At 36.0% G+C, this 21289-nt stretch overlaps 3 protein-coding genes across 3 annotated transcripts; all 3 read right to left on the bottom strand.

The window, feature by feature from the left end:
* Window positions 1–4252: 4252 nt before the first annotated feature.
* Window positions 4253–5209, bottom strand: LOC119254268 (olfactory receptor 10AG1-like). The gene has a single exon (XM_037521384.1). The coding sequence runs from the start codon at window positions 5207–5209 to the stop codon at window positions 4253–4255; it is 957 nt and encodes a 318-aa protein (XP_037377281.1).
* A 5622-nt stretch (window positions 5210–10831) lies between these two features.
* On the bottom strand, window positions 10832–11788 carry LOC119254267 (olfactory receptor 10AG1-like). Its single transcript, XM_037521383.1, has one exon. The coding sequence runs from the start codon at window positions 11786–11788 to the stop codon at window positions 10832–10834; it is 957 nt and encodes a 318-aa protein (XP_037377280.1).
* Window positions 11789–18358: 6570 nt separating this feature from the next.
* Window positions 18359–19315, bottom strand: LOC119254266 (olfactory receptor 10AG1-like). The gene has a single exon (XM_037521382.1). The coding sequence runs from the start codon at window positions 19313–19315 to the stop codon at window positions 18359–18361; it is 957 nt and encodes a 318-aa protein (XP_037377279.1).
* Between the last annotated feature and the right edge of the window lie 1974 nt (window positions 19316–21289).

Below are 21289 nucleotides of genomic sequence, written 5' to 3'. Positions count from 1 at the left end.
GGGAGGAGACACCACGATATCTACCTCCCTGGAGGGCAGTGGAGGCTGTGAAGCCTCAGGAATCTGTACGGGAGGGGCCTCAGGAGGGGCCTGGTCACGTGGAGAAGGCCCTTGTCCTGAAGCCTCAGGAGTCTGTGCGGGAGGGGCCTCAGGAGGGGCCTGGTCACGTGGAGAAAGCCTTTGTCCTGACGAGTTTAAGGTATTTAGCATATGAATCTCTTCCTCTTCTAACTCTGCCCTTCTGCAGTCCTCATGGGAAGGAGAACATTTATCTCTTCTCTGCACCATTATTCTAGCCTTTTTCTGTGTCATATCCCATTCATGGAGGGCGGCCTGTATCTGGTCCTGCACACTTTTAAAGGCGGACTCAAAAACGTTACGATTTTCGTCCCTCACACTGCCAATAGCTGAATCAAAAGCCTGATTTTGTCGTTGCACTTGATCCTGCATGCTTTGAAAAGCTGACTCAAAAGTCTGATTTTGTCGTTGCAAAGCTGACTCAAAAGTCTGATTTTGTCGTTGCACTTGATCCTGCATGCTTTGAAAAGCTGACTCAAAAGTCTGATTTTGTCGTTGCACTTGATGCTGCACGCTTTGAAAAGCTGACTCAAAAGCCTGATTTTGTTGTTTCATCGCTAAGTTAAGAGCTTGAATTTGTTGCAGCACATTCTCAGTATGTGAAGTACAACCACTACTTCTCATAGAAACAAAAATGTAGCACATGGCGCCTATGCACATTACCAAAAAAACACCTAGAAGCACAGACTGCAAAGGGATGGCTTGGAAACCATTCACATATGTATACAGAATTAAAATCACGTGCCATAAGCTAGGTCTAATCCAATTATTTACACTTATCAAACTGGTGGTAATATTTAATGGAAAAAGGCTACTTAAATTCAAGGCCGGAAAAAAACTGAAAGAACTCAAGTTAGGGATTAAACTGCTGAAATTCATGGTTGAGGCCGCGTTTGGGTCAAAACCACACCCACAACGGCCGTATGTGCGGAGAAAAAAAAAAACTTTTCAAGACGTGAAACAAAGAGTTTCACTGCGAGTCCTGCAGACCTAATGCGCTTTTATGGTGACCAACGCAAGAAAAATTACTTTGGGCTGGTCAACCACGGGTGAAACGCAAACCACGTTGGACGCCAAGCTGTTATAGAGCAACCCCGATATTAAACGGGTTCCTGGCTGTGGGTCCTCACCCGCGCGCTTTAAAGGGACTTATGAATACTCTACTACAGACACACGCAAAAGGGTTAATAAAAGGTTTATTTACAAGAGAAAAAGAAATAAGGAAAATGTACAACTCAGGGAGAAAATAGGGAAATAAAGTCTTTAATGCGTCCTACCCGATCCGACGACCTGGACACCCAAAGTCACTCTCAGAGCTGGCCGGACGCTGTGAGCTGGCCGAGAGCCCAAAAATGGTTCCCTGGCCTGGGAGTCCCACTTTATTTCTGTTCTTTTTCTCCTCAATAAACTTTTTCATCTTCTAAACAAACTGCCTCTTCTCGCTTGCTTGCCTGAGCGTCTGCGAAGTTCCTGCTGCGGCTTCGTGAGACACCAACCCGTGGTGGGTCTAGCGGCTGGGGCTCAGCGCTGCCCTACAGCCTGGGATCCGTTCCTGGCTGGGAGACTAGGCCTGACAATTCAGGTATCAGTACGTTGGGCCATGTGGCCAGATCAAAGATGAAGTCTGAGGCCACTTGGCAGGCTCTTGTAAAACTCAGAGGTTCTTGTTGCTAGGACTTTGGACTTTCTTTTTCTTTTTTTTTTGGTGATGTCTGTCTCATTAGCATTTCTAAAGGCAATAATGATTCTTTAGTCACGTGTTGCTTTGTTTTCGACTACTTCCTGACCTCTGCCTGAGGGGTTTTGCAAGCCAACCATGGAGCAGTGGTGTTTAAATTAGCAAATGTATGCCTGGGTGTTAAGGAAAGAGTGGCCTTAAGCAGCAACTGGTAATTGCTGGTAGCCTTGATGGATTCTTGGAGAAAACTTGAATTTTTGCAAAGTCTGGATCAGAAAAATTGAAAAGATTTTGTCTAAGTCGGAAAGGATTTGCTGCTGTGAATTTTGCCTACACAATTTGTTTTGGGCACGTTTGCCATTTGAATTCTGGATTTAATTGCTGGTGTAAGATAAGATTCTAAGTTTCTGTTTCCTACTGAGGAAGGTCAGTTGTGGAAAACACTCTTTATGGTGCATCATGTAACTGTACCAGGTTTTCATACCTGTGTTGTTGTTGTCCCTCCCTGTAACACGGGGACTTCAGGAGAGTTAAGGAAGGCTCCAGAGTAAAGGGCCACAAATTCCAAAGGGGACCAGTCAAACACCCCAGGACTAAGGTCAACAGGACATTCCAAATTGAGGACAATAAAGAAAAAAAGATAAGGGCTGGGACACAGAGACTTAGTTCTGGGCACGGAGACATTTAGGCAGTGTGTGAGATCACAGAGAACTAACCAATCACAAAGAGACTAGTGGAGCTTTAGAATAATTAGGGAAGAAAGAGTATATATTCCCTGAGGCACGACTCCACTTCGACTTCCTTGCCCCTCCCTGGCCTGGTTCCATGGCCTGGGAGTCCCACTTAATTTCTGTTCCTTTTCTCCTCAATAAACTTTTTCTTTCTCTAAAGAAACCTGCCTCTTGTTTACTTGCCTGAATGTCTGCGAAGTTCCTGCTGCGGCTTTGTGAGACACCTACCCCGTGGTGGTCTAGTGGCTGGGGCGCAGCGCTGCCCCTGCAGCCTGGGATCCATTCCTGGCTGAGAGACTAGGCCTGAAAACCTACAATTCCAGTATCACCACCATTAGATTAAATGCATGCAGGATGGCTGACACCTGGAGTAGGGTGCGGGCATGCATAGGTGGGTACACTTGGGCTGAGACTGGGCTTATAATGGAAACATTTGAATTTGTTATTTCATAATTAAAGCCACAAGTTTATATAACATAACACCTTATACTATATAAAAGTACAGCTCAGTGATTTCTCCACAATATGAAAAAGGTAGGCAGCAATTATTTTACCCTGCTTGTTCTATTATAGTTTATTTTTTTACCTCAATAATCAATATTCACTGAAAATATACTTTCCTTTTACATTCAAATTAATTTATACTTCTCTCATGTGTTCAAAATTCAAGAAACAAGTACAGATGAGCACAAAACTGAATGTAAAATTCCAATAAGTCAGAGTGGTTTCCTTCAGGCATTGCTGTTGGTCCGTATCAAAAGGCATTGAATTGTCTTTTTTAAAATTCAGTATTACTATAAATTATTACCCTGTACATACTTTCCTGCTAGATTGAGAAACATCTACTCCATGACTGTATATAACATGAGCAAATTTAAGATAGAGAAAGACTGGATTCTGGAACAAAGATAGCTAAGCTCTGTTGCATGTGAGATTCATTTTAGGGAGTTACTAAACAATCAGCAGTAACAGTGGATAGAAATTTAGACATTCTAACAAGTTAATTACAATAAGCTTCTTGGACTCCTTTCTGTCTACATCACTTTGTATGATTATAATATAATTTGGGAAAAAACAAAAAAAAATCTATAGTTACACTGTGCTATTAGTCATCCTTTGGGAGTAACAAATTTAAATAAATATCTTTGTTTTCCAGACAATATATTGGTTCAAGAGTTATCTATATGTATATATATTAATATTTTTCATGAAAAGAATAAAAATATAATATTTTTGGTATTTAAAACAATGGATGACATACTTTAATGACTCCATGATATATCAAGAATATTTCTACACTTTTTGTTGAGTTGGGTATTTGACTTAAAAGTAACAAGAGATTGGGCCTCCCATGGTGGCACAGGCAGTTGAGTGCTATGCTGTGAAGCTGTCCGCAGCCTCTGTAGTACCTGGCCAGTGCCAGACTGCCTGGCAAGAATCCCACATGGCAAAGCAGACCTCTCCTGTCTCACCCGCTGCTCCCCTCAGCAGTGTATTTCATCAGTCTGCCTGTTCTGTTTGCGGCTCTGTCTCTGGTGAATCCTCTCACCCTCCCACGCATCTGACCTATACTCTGGTTCTTGTATAAAAATAAGTCTTTAAAAAAAAAAAACTATTTAAAGAAAGGAACAAGAGGTTTATTTTGTGAGAGATAAAAATGTGAGATCATTCATGCAGAAAAATTCAGGTTTTTAGAAAAATTGATGAAAAACAAATGGAGAATATGTAAAATAAGGAACAACTTTAAAGATGTTATGTTTCTGAGTCACAGCACAATCCATTTGTGTAAGAATTTCTCCAAGGCCACCATAGCATCTTTGTTTCTTAGACAGTATATAATGGGGTTTAATATTGGTATCAAAATAGTATAAAAAAGAGAAAGGAATTTGTCCATTCCTGTTGAGCGACTATTCTTAGACTTGAAATACACACAGATGCCTGATCCATAGAATAAAGTGACAACCATGAGATGGGAAAAACAGGTCGAGAAGGCCTTGGCTCTCCCAGTTGCTGATGGCAGCCTCAGGATGGTGGAGACTATTTTCACATAAGATCCAACTATCAGAAAAGAAGGTATACTGGCAACTAGTGTAGTAATCAGATACAGCAACATTTCAATCATGAAAGCATCCCCACAAATAAGCTGCACAACTGCAGGTGCTTCACAGAAAAAGTGATCCAAATGGTTACATCCACAGAAGGTTGAAGAGAAGACCATGGATGTGAATCCTATATGTACCGGAATTGCAGTGGTCCAGCAAGCAACTGCCATCTGCATACACAACCTATCATTCATGATGACAGGGTAGAGTAATGGGTTGCAAATGGCAACATACCTGTCATAAGCCATGGCAGTGAGAATAAAGCACTCAGTGTCTGCCAAGATCAGAAAGAAATACATTTGAATAGCACAGGACAGAAAGGAAATTTTTCCATGTTGTCTACAGAGATCTGCTAATAATCTGGGGACAGTAACTGACACATAACAAATTTCCAACAGGGAAAAATTCCTAAGGAAGAAATACATGGGGGTCTGGAGGGAAGGTTCAACCTTAGTTATTGTGATAATTAGGCTATTTCCCATAAGAATAAGGAAATAGATTATCAGAAATACACCAAAAAGAAATCCTTGAAGGTTGGGAACATCAGAAAAACCAATCAGGATGAATTCCACCAATGCAGTGTGGTTCCCCAGTGAGGAATTTTGTCCTGTGCATTCCATCTATGATCAAAATTTCAAGCCTAAGTAGTCAATTCAATCCTTTGGTTTGAGTTGCAAATTGCATATATTATATGACTGGTTTCATTCAAATCCTTTGATATGGGATAGATGTCATTTTCTTGTTTGTTTTATATCTTGGGAAATATACTTCAAATTCAGTATCCTAAAAGTAAAAGATGTTAAAAGAGATAATCTATTTTTATGATCATATTTACAATTATGGTTTTATCACTAACACTACAAAAGAGATGAAAATAAAGTAAGAATGAAGCATTAGGGAGCCTCTTCTCAAGCAGCTCTAGGTAACCTGGGCCTTCTCAATGAGAAATGATACTCTTTCCTCATTAATTTGGTCTCTAATTTTTTTCTGTATATTTTCTTTCTTTTCTGTATTGAATTTTATTTCTATTCTATCATTGAATTTATAGTCTGTTGATAATCTTGTACACTGATTTTGATATTTCTTCTCTTGGTCACTCTCAGGTAACCCAGGGGCAAGATGGTCAGTAAATCTCCACTGCCCAGTCCATTACAACCAAGCTGGCCACTCACCAGCTATTAGTATTGGAAATATGGCATCTTAGAAGCCTGATGTGCTCATTAAATCCAAAATAAGAAATAAATTAAGATTTTATTATATCTCTTTAATTCTAGCATATCCCAACAGTAATAAAAATTCAAAGATAATCCATACTTTAGGCACTTAGTAATAATTAGATAAGCTTATCCTTTTGGGGAGTAATTAGACAAAGAAAAGGAAAATGAAAGCATGTCAGAGAATTTGAACAGGGAGTTCAAACATGAGACCAGGTATGTGTAAATCTGCCATTGCATCTGTTGTTTCTATGTTTAATAGCAATTTTGACTAGCTACCCATCCATCATATATTATTAATACATAATATATAATATATAGCACACATTATATATCATGATTAATATATTCTGAGCATAATACAAACTCTGATGATTGCCATCCAAATTTAGAAATACACTAATTGCAGTGTAACTTATTCTAATCATCTCCTAAAATATAAGCATTTTTATGTCAGAATATGTTCAGTAATTCCTGCACTGCACTGAACACTATTTGTTATTCTATATTTGTTATTTCCATTCACTCTCTGTGGCATTTATTCATGTGAAACAATTCACAGATTATCAGCTCGTCTGGAATCCACATTGTCATATGTTTCGAACTATAGCCATTTCCATTTCTGTACAATATAAATCCCCCTTCTTCCACTGTGACACCAAGCTCCACCTTTCCCACAAATCCAAACCAATGAAACCATTTATAATTCCTACATTTTGTATCCTCGTTCTTCTAACCCTAAATTCCTTCCTTACTTTTCAGTTCAAGGAATCCTGCATTCTGTCTTTAGTTTTTCACATAACACCCTCAAGACAAACCTCCTCATGTCTCATCTGTGTTTATGACTCACATTTCTGAACAGGAGGGATCAAGGACCAAGGATGTTTGAGATTCAAAGAATATGCTCTCTAAACAGAAACCATAGTCTTCTCTTGGGTCTCTATGTTTGAGTCTCTGTGCCTTTATTTTCTCTGATTTCACAATTTGGTAGTTAATTTTCCATATCGTATCTCTCAAACTTTGAATATTTATAACACCTTCCAAATTTTTTTATTTAGGCTATGCCTTTGAAAAACAAAATAGCAATAACAGAAATGAATTTTCATTGACCCAAAATGTTTCAAATGTGTCAGGCAGTCGAACAATATATATTTATTAAGAATTACTACACTTTATTGTAGATAAATGTAAGTGCATGTTAAATATAAGTGTGTCCAATGATAATGACAGTGATAATAACAGTGGTGAATTGTATGAATTCAGTCATCTTTACAGAGCTTACCGACCAATGGTAAGGTCAATAGGGAAGACAGATGTCATCCTAGAAAGTGCAGATCTATGTGAAAAGAGTTACCTGGTCTTGCAGGAGGGCCACATTTCTAAGAAAGAAACATCAGTCTGAGATTTTGTCAGATCACAGAGTCATGCTGGTATTATCACCTATAAGGAAAGAGAATACACATTATTTCCAGAAAAATAGGTCCTCAAACTCATTCAATTCTTGACCCAAATGTCTAGTGTTTGCAATGTGTTTTAGAAATACCTGCTGATGGGTAATTGAAAATTATTTCCCAACTCACATTATTGCCCAGGTAACTAAAAAGTTCACTGAGCAAAGAACTTTATATTCAATTACATACAAAATCAGGAATATTTTGGTAATATATAGTTATCTAAACTATCAAGGCTTAATTTTCCTTGTTGAAAACATAGTCATGATAATATGTAACTAAGTGAAAGAGAGCTATTTGAGAAGTAGAGATATAATCTATATAAGAACCTGGCTTAAAAGATACAGTTGTAGTTCTGTTCAGCATTGTTATGAAGCTTATCAAACATATTGTATTTATCATTATTATTTTATCTTATATCCTTTCTCTTTATCTTAAAATTTGCTTATCTTATATTCAGTTCACTTTACCTAGATTTCCTCATGAATGCATCTGATTTCTGTAGCACTGTTAATATTCCCATTTTGCATATGTACCCAATGCATGGAGATAAAGAATCTGCCCAGTGTCAGGAAGCTGATGTCTGACCCAGGTGACTTCAAACTCAGCAGTGTGATCAGACTCCAGATTCCTAATCAGAACTCAATGGTTGTCAGAATGCATTCAATGAAAAGTGATTTTTGAATGCAATATTCTGAAAAATAAGAGTAAAACTAAGTTACATGAAACTTTCACAACAGTAAGTTGATTTCATCTCCATTTTATACATCCTATGCTGCTATAAAATGGGAAGCTGATATATAGCTTATATTTGAATTTAGAAAACTAATGATATTTGAATTTGATAACCAAAGAAAATATATTTTCAATGTTTTTGATTATTGACATCAAAAATACACTATAATAAAATAAACAAAGTAAAATAATTGCTTCCTACCTTTATCATATTGTTGAGAAATCACTGAGCTGCCCTATTTATTGTATATAATGCTATGTCCTATAAACTTGTGGTTTTAATTATGAGTAACTAATTAACTACTGTTTTTCTTCCTTGAACTCCTTTTTTACTTTAATCAACAAGGCACCTTTATAGCAAAGAGTGTCTCAATTGCAGTTGGGAATTTATGCTCCAAATATTGTTGCATTTTTAAATTCAAAGTTGTTTATCAGTTGTTAAGGAAAAAATAACCAAAGCTATCCCTTGTTGGATTAGCAATGCCTGTTCTTTCACTGGGAATATGGGTTGGGGAGCATTAACCCATAACCATTCCTCTGTCCCTGACTCCCCTCCCATCCTCTCGTCTCTGGGGTGTAAAGCAAGTGTCTGTTGGGAGAGGCTGTCGAAGGAGTTCACAGTCTTAACTTTGGTCTATCTGCATATAAAATCTGAGGGTACTAAATTTCAAATTGTCAAAAAATTATTACTTCTTCTGCTCAGAAAACGTCACTATGAAAGACTCCAGAGCTTGTGCATTATCTGTTTGTTTTTATGGCATTCTCACCATTGAGGATAGCAGTTAGCATTAATTGCAGGCATTTTATATGAATGAAAAATAGATTGGTTTAAGAGGATATAGTACACTGAGTCTTAAGTTTTATATATTGAGAAGGTTTGAATGTGAAAATGACTATTTTATAGTCCTTTCTCCTCAAGCTGCATTTCCAACATGGGATTGCTAGTACAAAATTCTAAGGCAACGGATGTTTTGGTCCTCTTTTTTTTTGTTTTGGTCCTTTTCAGAAAAATGTATAATGTAGCAACAAGAATTAGAAACTATATTTTTCTTAAGGCTTTAATTTCATAAAGTTAGATGTATGTTACCACACTACATCCACCAACAAAGCACAATTAATTATGTTAGAAAAAGATAAAATTCTGATGGATCCATGTTGACAGGATATATAATTTGGGCACATGTGTTGTGTTTGCCATTATTCAACCCTCTACTTTTGCTGAAGATATTTGATTGCTTTATTTATTTTAACATGTCAGGTATCTCTGATGTATGGGGGAGGAGACATCTCGACAGGTCAATTACTAGCAATGTTTTAAAAAGTCACCCTAATCAGTTTTTAATATAATGGCTCCTTCACAAATAATTTAAGAACGTCATTACAACCTAGTAACTTATATTTGATAACTTCTTTGAGAATGCTCAGAGAACAAAGATGCATTTTGTAAATATTGAATACTATTTTGCATTGAAAATATTTTTTTAAAGTTTATTCCCCCATTTTATTTCTACTTAACATGGAATCTTGTGTAAGGAAATATTTATGCAGATATTGTATTGTGTGTACAATAATTACCTCATAGAGATCTCTGATCATAATATGACATGAGTGATGGGAAAGGGGAAGTGAGTGAAGGTTTCAGTATTGGAAGGACCATCATGGAAAGTCAGGTGAACAATGCAAGAGTCTGAGGAGGATTGTGATGAGAGACTTAGAGAATGTGGATCATGGAGAAGAAAATTGATGTGGGAAAAACATGATTAATAATCACATCTTACCAAATTAAATTAGAAATTATCTTTCCTTAAATCTTCAAAGTTATTCTTTTTCAGTAAAACCTATAAAATTACTTAAAAAAATAAGCATAATTGATGGTTTCAATCTTATAAGACACTAAAAGTAACTCACAACAACAATTAATTTCTTTATTCCATTTTCAAATACTTATTCCCTACCATGTTTTAGCATTCTTTGTGTTCATTAAAAGTCTGTATATGTTGTGGCTTGAGTTCTATCCCTGGCCAAGGAGCTGACACACTTGCTCAAAAGACCCTACCTGTCTCACCTGCTGCTCTCCTTAGCAGTGTATTTCAGTAGATCTGCCTGTTCTGCTCCCCACTTTGTCTCTGGCACATGCTCTCACCCCTGCTCCTCCGACCTACATCCAGTTCTTCTACATCAAAAATAAATAAAAATAAAAATAAATAAAACCTGTATTAAAAATGTAATTCAGCTATGAAATGAATGTAATGAAATTGAATGGAGTTTTTCAGTTTATATAGAAAGACTGGATCCTGGCACTAAGATAGTGGAGCCCTGTTGCATGTGATATTCATCTTTAGGGAGTTACTGATGAATCAGCAGTAAGAGAGATGAAAATTTCAACTTTTTAACATGTTAATTCAATATGATTCTTGGACCCCAAACACTTATGTCTACATCACTTTGTATCATTATAATATACTTTGGGAAAAAACAAGAAAATCAAGTTACACCTGTGCAATTAGCCATCCTTTTGGAATGACAAATTTAAATAAATATCTTTGTTCACAGACAATATATTGGTTCAAGACTTATATAAATATTTTTCATGAAAAGAAATAATAGATAATGTTCTATAGTATAGGAGAGAATGAATCAAACCTTTTGAGTCATGAGATATTAATAATATTTGTAAACTTTATATTGATTAGGTATTTGACTTAAAAATAAGTTTATTTTGTGAGAGATAAAAATGTGAGATTATTCATACAGAAAATTCCAGGTTTTTAGCAAAGCTGATGAAAAACAAATGGAGAATGTGTAAAACAAGGAACAAATTTAAATAAGTTATGTTTCTGAGTCACAGACAAATGAATTTTTGTAGTAACTTCTCCAAGGCCACCTTAACATCTTTGTTTCTCAGACAATATATAATAGGATTTAACATTGGTATCAAGACAGTATAAAAGAGAGAAAGAAATTTGTCCACTCCTGTTGAATGACTGGTCATAGACTTGAAATACACAATGATGCCTGAGCCAAAGAATAAAGCCACAACCATGAAATGGGAAAAACAGGTCGAGAAGGCCTTGGCTCTCCCAGTTGCTGAGGGTAGCTTCACGATGGTGGAAACTATTTTCACATAAGATCCAAATATAAGAAAGGAAGGTATACTGGCAACCAGTGCAGTAATCATATATAGCAACATTTCAACCATGAAAGAATCCCCACAAATAAGCTGAACCACTGGAGGTGCATCACAGAAAAAGTGATTCAACTGGTTACATCCACAGAAGGTTGAAGAGAAGACCATGGAGATGAACAGAGTGTGTATTGGAATTGCAGTGGTCCAGCAGACAACTGCCAGCTGCATACACAGCCTATCATTCATGATGACAGGGTAGAGTAATGGGTTGCAAATGGCAACATACCTGTCATAAGCCATGGCAGTGAGAATAAAGCACTCAGTGTCTACCAAGATCAAAAAGAAAAACATTTGAATAGCACAAGCCAGCAGTGAAATATTCCCATATTGTCTACAGAGATCTGTTAATAATCTGGGAACAGTAACTGACACATAACATATTTCCAAAAGGGAAAAATTCCTAAGAAAGAAATACATGGGGGTCTGTAGGGAAGGATCAACCTTAGTGATCATGATAATGAGGCTATTTCCCATAAGAATAAAGGCATAGATTATCAGAAATACACCAAGAAGAAATCCTTGAAGGTGGGGAACATCAGAAAACCCAATCAGGATGAATTCCACCAACGCAGTGTGGTTCCCCAGTGAGGAATTTTGTCCTGTGCATTCCATCTATGATCAAAATGATTTCAAGTCTTTGTAGTCAGCAATCCTTTGGCTTGAGTTGAAAAGTGGATGCATCATGACTGATTTCAAATCCATTGACATGGGATAGATGCCATTTTCTTGTTTGTTTTGTATTTTGGGGAATACATTTCAATTGAATATCCTAAAAGTCCAAGGTATTAAAAGAGATAATCTATTTATATAATCATATTGAAAATTATGCTTTGTCACAAACACTATGAAATAGATAACAACAAATTAAGAACAAAGCATTAGGGAGCCTCTTCTCAAAATGCTCTAGGTAACCTGGAACCTTCTCTAGTGAGAAATGATTCTCCTTCCTGATTAATTTGATCTCTTCATTTTTTTTCTATTTTTATTTCTGTTTAGCACCATTGAATTTATAATCTATTGATATGATCTTGTACATTGATTTTGATATTTCTTCTGTTCGCTACTCTCAGGCAACTTAGGGGCAAGTTGGTCAGTAGGTCTCCTCTGCCTGGTCCACTACAACCAACCAGGCCACCCACCAGCTATTAGTATTGGAAATATTGCATCTTAGCAAGCCCTATGTGAACAAAATTCAAAATAGGAAATAAATTAACATTTTACTATATTATCTCTTTAATTCTAACGCATCTCCACAGAAATAAAAATTCAAACATATTTAAAACTTTAGGCTCTTAGTAATAATTAGATAAGCTTATCCTTTCAAGTAGTAATAGACAAAGAAAAGGAAAATGAAGGCATATGAGATATGTGAGCAGAGAGTTCAAACATGAGACCAGGTATGTGTAAAATCTGCTATAGTATCTGTTATTTCTATGTTTAATGGGAATTTTGAATATTTATCCATCCATCTTATATTATTACAATATAATATATATCACAAATCATACATTATGATTAATAGGTGTTGTGCATAATATAAACTTTGCTGATATCCATTTAAAATTGGGAACACACCGCTAATTGCAGTGTAACATATTCCAGTTGTCTCCTAAAATACTATTTTTACATCAGAATATGTTTAGAAATTCCTGCACTGCACTGAATCCTAAATCTTAATTTTTGTTATTTCTATTCAGTCTTTGTGGCATTTGTTCATGTGAAGAATGACCTATTCACAGATTGTCACATAGTCTGAAATCCATATTGTCATGTGTTTGGAAGTGTAAACATTTCCATTTCTGTACAACTCCCCTTTCTTCCTCTCTGACACCAACCTCCTCCTTTTCAACAAATTGAAACCAAGGGAACAATTTATAATTTCTACATTTTGTATCTAAGTTCTTCAAACCCTTAATCCCTTCCTTCTCGGTTCAAAGAATCTTGTCTTTAGTATATCAAATCATACCCTCAAGACAAACCTCCTCATGTCTCTTCTGTGTTTATGACTCACATTTCTGAACAGGAGGGATCAAGGACCAAGGATGTTTGAGATTCAAAGAATATGCTCTCTAAACAGAAACCATAGTCTTCCCTTAGATCTCTATGGTTGATTCTCTGTACCCTTACATTCTCTGATTTCACAATTTGGTAGTTAATTTTCCATAATGTATCTCTCAAATGAATATAACACCTTAATTTTTGTTTAATATAGGCTATACCTTTGAAAAACAACTACAGCTTTCAGAGAAATGAATTTTCATTGACCCAAATGTTTCAAATGTATCAGGCAGTTCAAGCAATATATATTTAATAAGATTACTGTTGTTTATGGTAGATAAATATTAAGTGCATGTTAAATACACGTATGTCCATTGATAAGGATAGTAATAATTATAGTGGTGAATTGCATGAATTCAGTCATCTTTACAGAGCTTACCAGCCAGTGGTAAGGTCACACAGGGAAGTCAGATGTCACCCTAGAAAGTGCAGATCTATGTAAAGAGTTACCTGGTCTTGCAGGAGGGACACATTCCTAAGAAAGTGACATCACTCTGAGATTTTGTCAGATCACAGAGTCATGCTGGGATTATCACCTATAAGGAAAGAAAATAAACATTATTTACAGAAAGTATGTCTTCATACTCATTCACATCTATAACCCAAATGTCTAGTCTTTGCAATGTGAGTGTTTTAGAAATACCTGCCGATCGTAATTGAAAATGATTTCCCACTGACTCACAATATTGCCAGGATAACTAAAAACTAAAAAGTTCACTGAGCAAAGAACTTTATATTCCATTACTTACAAAATCAGAAATATTTTGATAATATGTAGTTGTCTAAATTATTGGCTTAATTTTCCTTGTTGAAAATATAGAGTCATAATAATATGTAACTAAGTGAGAGTTCTTTTGAGAAGTAAGAGATTTTAATCTATATAAGAGCTTGGTTTAAAAGTAGCAGTTATAGTTCTGTTCAGCATTGTTCTGATGCTTATCATAGATACTATACTTATCATTATTACTTTATGTTAAATCCTCTTTCTTTATCTTAAAGTTTGCTTATCTTAAATTCAGTCCACTTTACCCAGATTTCCTCATGAATGCATCTGATCTGTAGGCACTGTTAATCTCATTTTGCACAGGTACCTAATGCACAGAGATAAAGAACCTGCCCAGTGTCAGGAAGCTGATGTTTGACCCAGGTGACTTCAAACTCAATAGTGTGATCAGAATCCACATTCCTAATCAACACTCAATGGCTGCCAGAAGGTATTCAATGAAAAGTGATTTTTGAATGCAATATTCTGAAAAATATGAGTAAAACTAAGTTGCATAAAACTTTCATAAGAGCAAGTTGATTTCATCCCCATTTTATATATTCTATGGTGCTCTAAAAATTGGAGGCTCATTACTCATGTAATGTATATTTGAAGGACAGAAAACTGTACTGACAAATGAACCGGAATAGCAAAAGAAAATATATTTTCAATGAGCTTTGTTTATTGAGATCAAAAAACACACTATAATGGAAGAACCAGGGTAAAGTGATTGCTGCTCACCTTTTTCATATTGAGAAGAAATTCCCGAGCTGCTCTTTTATACTGAATAAGGTGTATGTCATATAAACTTGTGCTTTTATAATGAGTAACAAATTAACCATTGTTTTTCTTCCTTGAATTCATACTTTACTTGATCAACATGGCACCTTTATAGTAATGAGTGTCTCAATTGCCGTGGGGAATGTGTGCTCCGAATATTGTTGCATTTTTAAATGCAAAGATGTTTATCAGTTGGTAACTAGGAAATAACCAAGGCTGTCCCTTGTTGGATTAGCAATGCCTGGCATATTCTCTCACAGGGAATATGGGTTAGGAGCATTAGCCCCATGACCTCTCCTCTGTCCCATGCTCCCCTCCCAGCCTCCTGTCTCTGGGTTAGAGCAATTCTCTGTTGGGAGAGTTTGTAGAAGGCTTTCCCAGTCTTAATTTTGGTCTAGATAAATCTGACAATATTAATTTCTGAATTATTAAAATATTATTTCTTCTGCAGGGTAAATGTCACTTGGAAGGATTCCAGAGCTTTTGCATCATCTGTTGGTTCTTATGGCCCTCTCACCACAGGAAGATAGCATGTAGCATTAGTAACAGGCATTTATATAATAATGAAAATTTGATTTGGTCAAGAGGTACACTAAGTCTTACATTTTACATATTGAGAAGGGGTAAATGTGAAAATGAGAAATTGGTCTCTGACTTGCTATGTGTGAACTGCCACATCGGAGTGCACATTTTCTATATTTCTGTAGCTGCCAACGTACTTTAGCCTCAACATACTTTCTGGTCTGGATTGAGCATATAGGATTATGGTGGGGGAAGAAATAGAAACACCTTGCAGGAGTGGCTGACCCTGCTCTATTTTTCTCAAGGGTTGAATCTAAATTCAATGCCTTTCTAGAAATAATCTTATGTGATACTCCAAAGCCCTCCTGCGTGTGTGTGCGTGCCCATGTGTGCGTGTGTTAAGAATACAAGGTTGATACCTGAGAATGAAATTTTCATTGCCAAATGAAATTCAAAATCAGTTCAATTTTATGTTGAAATCCTTTGATTCTCTTTTATGTCACAAATCCCAACACTGCTGACCTTTGTTAACATCCATTATGAAACAAAACTTAATAATCACCTTGCTGCTTACAGTCTACTTTATAATCCCTCCACTCCTCAAAGGCTCTGGATTCCTGCTGTGAATCATAACCTGTTTTTAACTTTCTTTATATTGCAGAGAAACCTCTTTTAGCTGTCATGATATTTTCCCTTTAGGTCATTTTCGCTCATTCAAATTTTGACTTTAACCTCATAGGCTAATGGGCCTTTTCACTTTTCAAAATTGTCATGTGAAGAAGTGTGAGGATGACCCGAGCACACAATCAAATGCAGTGTTAAGGGCACATTCAGGAAGGGGGCACCTGCCTCACCCGGGTTCTGCAGGTCAGGATCAGGTACAGAGACTCACATGTGGGAAGTTTTACTGCTCCACAGGTCCTGTTGTAACAAGTTTTTGTAGGAGTGAACTTGTACCCACAGGAATATACAAAAGGATCCACACGCAGGCAGTGTGCCTCGAACTAATGTTAAATTCAGGACCCAATAATGGGATGCTTTGCCAGCTTGATTGTTACATTCCTCACTCTACCTTCTCTGACTCTTGCTAGAAGACAGGAATGTGGGTTGAACATCACACACTCTGTGTCACAGCACTCACTGCTGTCTGTGACCACACATAAAATCCCATCTAAATTATTTAGTGATATGCAGCTGCCACCTCTTGGTATTACTGTGGTCAAACCTTATAAACAACCTTAGAGAACACATGTCCCAACAACATCTAGATTCTTCTCTGCAGCAGGCTGTTGCAAATGTTGCCTTATGAGATCTGTGCTAGATGTGAAGAATATCTTCCCTACCAGGCTTGACACATTCTAGCTAGAATTTCTAGAAAGTCTTCCTCATCAAATGCAGCCAGTCATTATGCCTCTTCCAATTGTTCTATGGTGTTTGAGGAGGCAAAACTGGCGATAGGTGGGCCCTTTCTGTCTCTAAAAATTATGGTATTTGGCAGCTCAGCTCTCATCCTCACAGGGAACCCACTTTTGCAGGGAACCCACCTTTCCCACCGTTGACCTCCTCTGAAGTCCAGCTGACCTAAGGTCTGCCTTTCTCCATGTGCCCACATGACTCGGGCCATGCTCTAGATCAAAGAACAAAGTTATATTTTGTTAAAATTGAATAACTTTAGCATCGAAAATAATTTGTTGAGGTTTTTCCCACTTATTTTTTCTCCTAAAGCAGCAATTATATGGCAGGAATATTTATGCAGTTATTGCGTTGTGTGTACAATCTCATTACCTTTAGAGATCTCTGATCATAAATGTGACATGAGGAAAGGGACAAGGGAAGTGAGTGAGGGTTTCTGTATTGGAAGGAACTTCATGGAAAGTGAACAATGAAAGAGTGTGGGAGGGTGTGTTGAGAGACTTACAAAATGTGGATCACTGAGAAGAAAAAAATATAGGAAAAGCATGATTAATAATCACATATTACAAAATTAGAATTAGAATTTATCTTTCTCAAAATCTATGCAGCTATTCTTTTTCAGTAAAACCTTTGAAATTACTTAGAAAAAAATATGTATAATTGATGATTTCCATATCATAAGATTGTCAGTCAAAGTAACTCACAGCTACAGTTAATTTATTTATTCCATTATTCAAATGCTTATTCCCTACTATATTTTAGCATTCTTTATGTACATTTTAAAGTATATGCTTGCCCTGAGTTCCATCCCTGAAAGGGAGCTGACACACACGCGCAGCAGACCTCTCCTGTGTCACCTGCTGCTCCCCTAAGAGTGTATTTCAGTTTATCCTCTTGTTATATTCTTCACTCTGTCTGTAGTGAATCCTCTCATCCCTGCACCACCGGCTTATACCCCCATTCTTCTCCCCCCAAAAAAAATAAAATAAAATAATTAAACCCTGCATTAAAAAAAGTAATTGAGCTTTTGAAATGCACATAATGAAAGTAAATGGAATTATGTCAGTGTAGAGAAAGAAAGAGTGGATTCTAGAACTAAGGTAGCATGAACCCTGTTGCATGTGTGCTTCATCTTTAGGGAATTACTGATGAATCAGCAGTAAGAGCAGATGGTAATTTCAACTTTTTTAACATGTTAATCACAATATGGTTCTTGGACTCCAAACCTTTATGTCTACAACACTTTGTATGATTATAATGTAATATGGGGAAAAAAATCAATAGTTACATCTGTGCTATTCGTTATCCTTTTGGAGCAAAAATTTAATTAAATGTATTTGTTTTCCAAACAATATATTGGTTCAAGACATATAGATAAATATTTTTCATAAAAAGAATAAATAGATAATGTTTATAGTATTTAAAACAATTGGATAAACAAACTTTAATGACTCCATGAGATATTAATAATATTTCTAAACCTTATATTGAGTTAGGTAGTTGACTTAAAAATAACAAGTAGTTTATTTTGTGAAATATAAAAATGTGAGAGCATTAGAAAAATTCTGGTTTATAGCAAAATTGATAAAAAAACAAATGAATATTATGTAAAAAAGGAACAACTTTAAATATATTATTTTTCTGAGTCACAGCTCAATGCATTTTTGTAGTAACTTCTCCAATGCCACCTTAACATCTTTGTTTCTCAGACAATATATAATGGGGTTTAACATTGGTATCAAGATAGTATAAAAGAGAGAAAGGAATTTGTCCACTCCTGTTGAGCGACTGGTCGTGGATTTGAAATACACAATGATGCCTGAGCCAAAGAATAAAGTGACAACCGTGAGATGGGAAAAACAGGTAGAGAAAGCCTTGGCTCTCCCAGTTGCTGATGGAAGCTTCAGAATGGTGGAGACTATTTTCACGTAAGATCCAACTATCAGAAAAGAAGGTATACTGGCAACTAGTGCAGAAATCATACACAGCAACATTTCAACCACAAAAGCATCCCCACAAATAAGCTGAACCACTGGAGGTGCATCACAGAAGAAATGATTCAACTGGTTACATCCACAGAAGGTTGAAGAGAAGACCACAGAGATGAACGTTGTATGTATTGGAATTGCAGTGGTCCAGCAGACAACTGCCAGCTGCATACACAGCATATCATTCATGATGACAGGGTAGAGTAATGGGTTGCAAATGGCAACATACCTGTCATAAGCCATGGCAGTGAGAATAAAGCACTCCGTGTCTCCCAGGACCAGAAAGAAATACATTTGAATGGCACAAGCCAAAAAGGAAATATTTTCATATTTTCTACAGAGATCTGTTAATAATCTGGGAACAGTAACTGACACATAACATATTTCCAAAAGGGAAAAATTCCTAAGGAAGAAATACATGGGGGTCTGTAGGGAAGTATCAACCTTAGTGATCATGATAACGAGGCTATTTCCCACAAGAATAAAGACATAGATTATCAGAATTAGACCAAAAAGGAATCCTTGAAGTTTGGGAACATCAGAAAAACCAATCAGGATAAATTCCATCAATGCAGTGTGGTTCCCCAGTGAGAAATTTTCTCCTGTGCATTCCATCTAAGAACAAAATGATTTCACGTTTTAGTAGTCAATTCAATCCTTTGGTTTGAGTAGCAAAATGGAGGTTTTATATGACTGATTTCAAATCCATTGATGTAGGGTAGATGTCATTTTATTGTTTGTTTTATATTTTGGGGAATACATTTCAAATTCAGCAGCCTAAAAATGCAAGATATTAAAACATATAATCTATTCTTATGATCATATTTAAAATTAAGTTTATGTCACTAACATACAAAATAGATGACAATTAAGTAAGTGGAAAACATCAGGGAACCTCTTTTCTCAAACAGTTTTAGGTAACCTGGGACATTCTCTAATGAGAAATGATTCTCCTCCTTGATTAATTTGGCCTCTTCATTCATTCTTGTCTAGTTTTGTTTGTGTGTAGCACCATTGAATTTATAGTCAGTTGATATGATCTTGTACATTGGTTTGGATATTTCTTCTTTTTGTTACTGTCAGGCAACCAAGTCCAAGGTGATCAGCAAAGTCTACTCTGCCTAGTCCACTACAACCAACCTGGCTACCCACTAGCTATTAGTATTGGAAATATTGTATCTTAGCAACCTATGTGCACATAAAATCTTAAATATGAAATAAGTGCAGATTTTATTATATTATCCCTTGAATTCTAACATGTCCCCACAGCTATAAAAATTTTAAGATATTCTGAACTTTAGGTGCTTAGTAATAATTAGATAAGCTTATCTCTTTGGGGAGTCATTAGACAAAGAAAAGGAAAATGTAGGTATGTCAGATAATTTAGCAGAGAGTACAAACATAAGACCAGGTAATTGTAAAGTCTGCCATAAAATCTGTTACTTCTATGTTAATAGGAATTTTGAATATCCATCCATCCATCACATGTTATTATTAATATATAATATATATCACAAATTATATAATGATTAATATGTGCTGTGCATACTACAAATTCTGATTATCTTCATCCAAATTTTGAAACGCATTGCTAATTGCAGTATAACTTACACCAATCATCTAAAATATAAATTTTTACATCAGAATATGTTCAGTAATTCCTTCCCTTTGCTGAATCCTACATCTTGCTTTTTGTTATTTCCATCCAGTCTTTGTGACATTTATTCATTTGAAACAATGACATATTCACAGATTGTCAAAGAGTCAATCCACATTCTCATGTGTTTCAAACTGTACTCATTTCCATTTCTGTACAATACAACACTCTTTTTCTTCCTCAGTGACACCAAGCTCCTACTTTCCCGCAAATCTGAAACAATGAAACAATTTATAATTTCTACATTCTCTATCTTTGTTCTTCTAACCCTTATCCCTTCCTTCTGAGCTCAAGGAAACCTGAATTTTGTCTTTAGTTTCTCAATTCATGCCCTCAAGACAAACCTCCTCATGGCTCATCTGTGTTTATGACTCACATTTTTGAACAGAAGGGGCCAAGGACCTGCCACGTTTGAGATTCAAAGAATATGCTCTATAAACTGAAACCATAGTCTTCTCTTGGATCTCTATGTTTGATTACTGCACTTTTATGTTCTCTGAATTCACTATTTGATAGTTATTTTTCCATATTATATCATCTTAAATTTTGAATATATATGACACATTCCTTATTTTTTTATATAAGCTATTCCTTTGAAAAACAACTACAGCCTTGAGAAATGAATTTTCATTGATCCAAATGTTTCAAATGTATCAGACTAACAAACAATATATATTAATAAGAATTAGAATAATTCTTATTGTGGATAAATATAAAGTACATATTAAATACAGGTATGTCCATTGGTAGGATAGCAATAATAATAGTGGTGAATTGGATGATTTCAGTGATCCTTACAGAGCTTACTGGCCAGTGGAAAGGTCAGACAGGGAAGTCAGATGTTACCCTAGAAAGTACAGATCTATGTGGAAAGAGTTACCTGGTCTTGCAGGAGGGACACATTCCTAAGAAAGTGACATCACTCTGAGATT

Source organism: Talpa occidentalis, unplaced genomic scaffold, assembly GCF_014898055.3.
Source record: "Talpa occidentalis isolate TD23 unplaced genomic scaffold, MPIMG_talOcc4v2.1 talOcc4.3, whole genome shotgun sequence".
Lineage (NCBI taxonomy): Eukaryota > Metazoa > Chordata > Mammalia > Eulipotyphla > Talpidae > Talpa > Talpa occidentalis.
This window is presented reverse-complemented; position numbering and strand designations above follow the sequence as displayed.

Bases quoted from the DNA above. Each gene is read 5' to 3' on its own strand.
- LOC119254268 (XM_037521384.1), bottom strand. From the start codon at position 5,209: ATGGAATGCACAGGACAAAATTCCTCACTGGGGAACCACACTGCATTG.
- LOC119254267 (XM_037521383.1), bottom strand. From the start codon at position 11,788: ATGGAATGCACAGGACAAAATTCCTCACTGGGGAACCACACTGCGTTG.
- LOC119254266 (XM_037521382.1), bottom strand. From the start codon at position 19,315: ATGGAATGCACAGGAGAAAATTTCTCACTGGGGAACCACACTGCATTG.